The sequence below is a fragment of the Chiloscyllium plagiosum genome, chromosome 10, assembly GCF_004010195.1.
Source record: "Chiloscyllium plagiosum isolate BGI_BamShark_2017 chromosome 10, ASM401019v2, whole genome shotgun sequence".
Classification (NCBI taxonomy): domain Eukaryota; kingdom Metazoa; phylum Chordata; class Chondrichthyes; order Orectolobiformes; family Hemiscylliidae; genus Chiloscyllium; species Chiloscyllium plagiosum.
The window spans coordinates 86,924,389-86,930,388 of record NC_057719.1 but is presented as its reverse complement, the minus strand read 5'-3'; the positions used below and the strand labels follow the sequence as shown (position 1 = coordinate 86,930,388).

General features: G+C 39.6%; 1 protein-coding gene across 1 annotated transcript in view; it reads left to right on the top strand.

Annotated features, from left to right (window-relative positions):
* exd1 (exonuclease 3'-5' domain containing 1) overlaps window positions 1–6,000 on the top strand; it is a 53,539-nt gene that overhangs the window by 24,139 nt on the left and 23,400 nt on the right. Inside the window, exon 5 of the mRNA XM_043698305.1 lies at window positions 4,149–4,213. Coding sequence (XP_043554240.1) covers window positions 4,149–4,213 — 65 coding nt within the window. The remainder of the gene's footprint in view (window positions 1–4,148; window positions 4,214–6,000) is intronic.

The following is a 6,000-nucleotide window of genomic DNA, read 5'->3' as shown; positions in this document are numbered from 1 at the left end:
CAGCCAGAGGATGTGGTGGAGGCTGGTACAATTGCAACATTTAAGAGGTATTTGGATAGGTATATGAATAGGAAGGGTTTGGAGGGATATGGGCCGGGTGCTGGCAGGTGGGACTAGATTGGGTTGGGATATCTGGTCGGCATGGACGGGTTGGACCGAAGGGTCGGTTTCCATGCTGTACATCTCTGACTCTATGACCACTTCAACACCCTCTCCTCTCTCTTTCCCTTCTCTCCCCAACCCCAACTCCAACTCCTAGCTACTCAATACCTGGAGGAAGAACACCTCTTTCCTCATCCCAGATCCAAACTTCCAACTCAGCACTGCCCTCTTGAACTGTCCTACTTGTCCATCTTTCTTCCCACCTCTCCGCTATGACCTATCACCAATTTCCCCCCCCCTTCCACCTGCATCTACCTATCGCCTTCCAAACTATTTCACCACCCCTCCCATTTACCTCTCAGCCCCCTTCCTCTTCCATATTCCTGAGAAGGACTTATGTTCGAAATGTCAATTCTTCTGCTCTTCAGATGCTGCCTGACCTACTGTGCTTTTCCAGCACCACACTTTTCAACTCTGACAGCATTATACTGTTGGCTTTGGGAATTGAGAATAAATAGTTACAGTTCTGAAGATAGCAAATCAGTTTACAGCAAATTGTGCCTTTTTTTTACAAAAACCTTGACTTTTGCAGCATTGAATGGCATGGTGAGCAGATAAATTTATGGTGTGCCTCAATGTAGAACAATGTGAATGAATCATGTTCTGGAAATAAACAAAAACAAATTCCAATGGGCTGGTGTGCAGATACACAATCATTGAAGAAATCGGAGCCATTAAATAACATAGATTATCTTTGGTTTTGTGTCTGGAGATTTAAATTGCATTAAATTTCTTTTAGACCCTTCGGGTCGACTACCCAGGTAGACTAAATGTGTAATTTTGGGAACCACTGTATAAGGAATGTTGTATGACAGAAAAGGTACAATATTGATTGTATTCTGAGATGAGCTGAAATTATCAGTTAGATTGAGACAAACCTGATAAATGTTCTGGATGAAGAACTCATTTGAGCTGCTAAGTTTAAGGAATAGTCTAATAAAACTTGGAGAGTTTGTGATTATGATTAGTGATTTATTTCTAGCAGTTGATGAGATGGTAACTTGAAGACTTGAATTAAGATAATTGAGGAAGATCTACAGGACCAATTACAATCTTGGGTGGTTAGAGTATGCAAGTCTGTGATACGTCACTAAAAAAGAAAGACCTTAAAATTGTATTGGCTGTCTGAAAAATGCATTTAAAAGAACACAGTTGGAAGACAGAGTTGGAGAAGAGAAACGTGATCACAGACCTGATCGGGTACAAGTATGGGAAGTTCTGTGAAGTTGATTGGGGAATGTATATGATGTTTATGGATCACTAAAAGCAGCACCTTCTACGCATGTGACTGTCATTTTCCAACGAGCTGATGTGACCTATTCTTTGGTGTTTAGTAATCTGGTTGTTAATGAGGCTGTTCATCGAGCTTTCACAGCGTTGTCAAATTTGCCAGATATTGACACAGCCTTTTTGTGACATTGAAGATCCCAGTGACTGGTAATAGAATTGTAGAAGCCCTGCAACCTATCATGTCTGTGCTCATCATCGAAAACCTATTTACTCCAATTCTACTTCCCTGCACTTGGCTGTAGCCTTGTTTGCTATGGCGTTTCAAGCATTTTATCTAGCAGGTCATAAATGTTGTGATGGTTACTCCCTCTACCGCTCTTTCAAGCACAGAGTTAAGATACTTTCCACCCTCTGGATGAAAACATTCTTCTTTAAATCCCCTCCAAACCACCTTCCATTTACCTTCAATCCATGCTCCCTGACTAAAGGGAAAAGCTTCTTCCCATTTGCCAGATGAATGCCCCCTCATAATTTTATACACTTCGATTAGGTCCTTCCACAACTTTCTCTGCATTCAGGAAAGCAACCTCAGCCTGTTTAGTCTTTTTTTCGTTGCTGAATTGTTCCAACCCAAGCAACCTCCTGATGAATTTCCTGTACATTGTTTCGCATGTAGTCCCATCATTCCCATTGTGTGCATACGGAACCGCACACAGTACTCCTGCTGTGGCCTAAATAATATCTTATACAGCTTCAACATAACCACCTTGTACTTGTATATAGTGCCTTGATTTTTGAGGTCAGGTTTCCCATTGCCTTCTGGGACCCTTGTGTGCAGAGGTGGTGCCCTGCTGCTGAGCTTAGGAGGGCTGGGTTCAAGTCCTACCTGCTGGAGAGATGTCTAACAACATCTCTGAATGAGTTTGGATGAGGAAAATTTCTCTCATGCCACATTAATAACCTAACTAACGTATTGCCTTCAATGAGTGATGGACATGCACGCCAAGGTGACTCTGATCCTTTGTATTTCCTCCAGTCCTACCACTTATTGTTTATGCCTTTGCCTTGGTGTTCCAAAAATGCAAAACTTCACACTTTTTAGGATTAAGTACCATTTGTCACTGTTGTACACATTTGGCCAGTCCATAGAGATCCTTCAGTAAGCCCTCCCAGTTTTTGTGCACTGATCAAACTTCTTGCATTCATATCTAGATCATTAATGTGCACCTCAAACAGCAAGAGACCCAGCACCAAAGACATCACTAGAAAGACTTCCAGTGACAAAAACAAAAATAACCTTCAGTCATCACTTTTCTGCCTCCTGCCACAAAGCAAGTTTGTCAAATTACCCTGGCTGTTATCTCTTTGACCATTCTCCCATGCAAGACCTTGTCAAAAGCCTGACTGAATTCCATGTGGACATGACATTGACCCAATTTATTCTGTTGTTTCCCAGTAGATTTATTATTAAACTTTGCATATTTTGTTGAATGTCAATTCTGTGTAATTCAGACTCCCAAGGAGTTCCTCCCATTATTATCCCCAGATATATTCAGGTCTCTGTCTAACTTGCACTTATCTGCATGAAAATTTTCTTGGACTTGAATCTAGCTTCACATGTTGTTGCTGTAGTCCAGGGTATCAGTAGCTTTGCAAATCAGTGGCTCTGACTAAAATGTTTTTATAGAATGTTTTCCCAGAATGGCTGCCCTAACTCCTATTCCCATAGCAGAGGAGGAGCATTTCCAAACACTGAACATTACCAAAAATACAATCCCCATGCATCAGGCCCTAACTCTGCTCTGATCAGAGCAATGGGTAATGTCAGTTTACAATTTTCTACTCCTCTACCAGCTTTCGGATAATTTCTTTATGCCCCCCAGATACACACGATAAAGGCCATGTAGTTCATTACCCACCAATTAACTCCATCTATTTCCTGCCTGTCTCTTCTGTTTTTCTGTCTTCCTGCTCCCATACAACTCAGTTATTCTTTTAAATTATCCCAGGATTTCTGATTCTACCATGTCAGGTAGAAAGATACTCCTTATGTTGATCAACCTATAACAATAAAGCTAATTCAATTCGTTCAATTCAAACTTCTTGAAGTGCACTCTAAAATTGCATTACTTTGTGCTATTTCTGTAGTCCTTCTCGTGTCTCTACAGAAGTACTATTGTCATTTGTCTTGTTTATATACTGAAGTTTGAGGTCGGTCTATAGACACTTGAAGAGTCCTTCCAGGTCTTCAATAATTTGTCCCTTTGACATAAGAGAGCATTCTGTTCTGCTCTAAACTGTTTCCAGGGCTTGGCACTCTCCCTTCAGCTGGAACTTAACAAGGTATTCAAGGACTGTCATGAGCATATAGAACTTGATGTTTACTCCGTATAGTTCAGTATTTTGTTGGCTTTATGAATTCCCCTCAACCTGGTTCCCCTTCTGATATAGAACTTTGTTACCTACCACTTACCCGGGCCTCAGTGCTTATAATTTCATTTAGTGCCTTAAGGGAAAAATTGGTAAACTATTCTCAGTAGAGTAAATGTTTGAGACTAGTATCTCCACAACAACTACTCTTCGTCTGGAAAGAAAGATACATTTGAAAGACACATGACAAAAAGATGATGCTGTTTTGTCCCTTTGTTCTTTTCACCCCATCTCCCCAGCACACACTGCCGCAAGTTCACTTACATGTATGGTATAAATTGTACGCTTGCAATTGCAGGGTTTTAACTGCTATTGATTTCTTTCAGAGTTGGAGGATGAAAGTCTGAAATATATAGTCATCGACCAATTTCATCAAAAGTTTGGTCCTGCTGTAAGTTCACTAATTACAGTATTGTTGCCTTTTCCCTCTGAAAACACTGATCATATATTCAGTTTCATAGGATATTGTCTGTTTCGTGGAACAGGAAAGGTCAGTAATTTTCCAGACCAGCTCTCTCTAAATTAATAGTGATCTGCCCTTTTTTTTTACTATAATTGAAAGAATTTATAATTAAGTTTTCTTATGTCCTGGAGCACGCACTCACTCTGAATAAAGGTGGTAAAAACAATGACTGCAGATGCTGGAAACCAGATTCTGGATTAGTGGTGCTGGAAGAGCACAGCAGTTCAGGCAGCATCCAAGGAGCAGCAAAATCGACATTTCGGACAAAAGGCCTTCCCGAAACGTCGATTTCGCATTCACTCTGAATAAATCCCACTGAAGATCCTCAAATCTTCGGACTTTTTATCCAGATGACTATTTGCTTATTTCTGTCCTGAATAGTCAGCATTTGGGAAGCTTTTTGTGAAGATATCTATCACTTACTTAGTACTTATCTGTACATTTCCCAGCAAAAGTGACAATATTGAAATCACAATAATTCTGGCTTTTTTCCTTCACAGGACCAATGCTTGCTCTATTAAGATCACATGATCCAACACACATAAGGGATCGGCTCTTAACACCCAACATTTGACCAGTTTCAGACAGGATAAGACTTGGTTCAACTTTCTCGGGTATCTACAGTTTTCCCTTTAGAATTTCTCATAACTCTATATCCCACTTCCTGACCTTGTCTAGTTCTTTCTTGCAACAGATAAGGATGGTTTTTTGCGCCACCCATGTTGAAAATCTGTTTGGCGTACTTGCCACTTCTGTAGTAAAAGAAAATGTTGTTTCACGTTTCAATTCTTTTGATTTCCTTTGTTCTCTTAACCTTTATTTGTATATTTAACCCATTATACTTAAATTGTATGTCTGGCAGAAAGGTTTACTTCAATTCTCTTTGCCCATACTTCAGAAGAAAAATAAATGTATGCCGTGAAGCTCTTTGAGGCTGCTCAGCCATCAGTTTGCTTATCTTTAGCCTCATTGGACTAGCCACATTCTCCCCAACTCCCTAGATTTTCTGAGAGATCAGAATCCAATTGAGTGAAGAATTTTCTCCTCATTTCATTCCTAAATGAGGTATGTGTATCACAATGTCCTCGATTCTCAACCAAAGAAGAAAACTGCTGTGCTAGCCCTGCAGAGTCTTTTTTAATATCTTGTTTCAAATGGATCATCTCTCATTCTTTCAAACTTCAGGTATGGTCGTCTCAAAATTCCACACAATTCTAGCAAGACATCTTTATTCTCGTACTCCAATCTCCTTACAAAAAAGGCCATCGTGCAATTTTGCTTTCCTAATTGCTTGCTTAATGCTAACTTTGTTCCCCATACACAATCAAGATTTGTAAGTTTAAGTCTTGTAATTTAAAAAAATTTAAATGAAAAAAATTAATCTTCCTTAATTTGGATTTAATTATTTTAATTTTTAAAGTGATTTGATTTTGTGTTCTAATTACCAAAGTAAATGTCCTCTCATTTCTCCATACAATAACCTGTTGGTAATAGATGATTGCTGGAAGGCTGTTTGTCTGACGAACATCATGGTGGAGCATGTTTCAACAATTCTGCCACCAATATATCAATCCAAAACATAGATATTATTTCTTATGGGCAAGGTTGAGCAGACTTGATCTGTTATGCTTCTCTGCAGCTGATCATTTCCCAGGCTAAATGTGATACTGAGACAAACGCCAGATGATCGTTTGGAAGGGAAGAATCATTCCTTT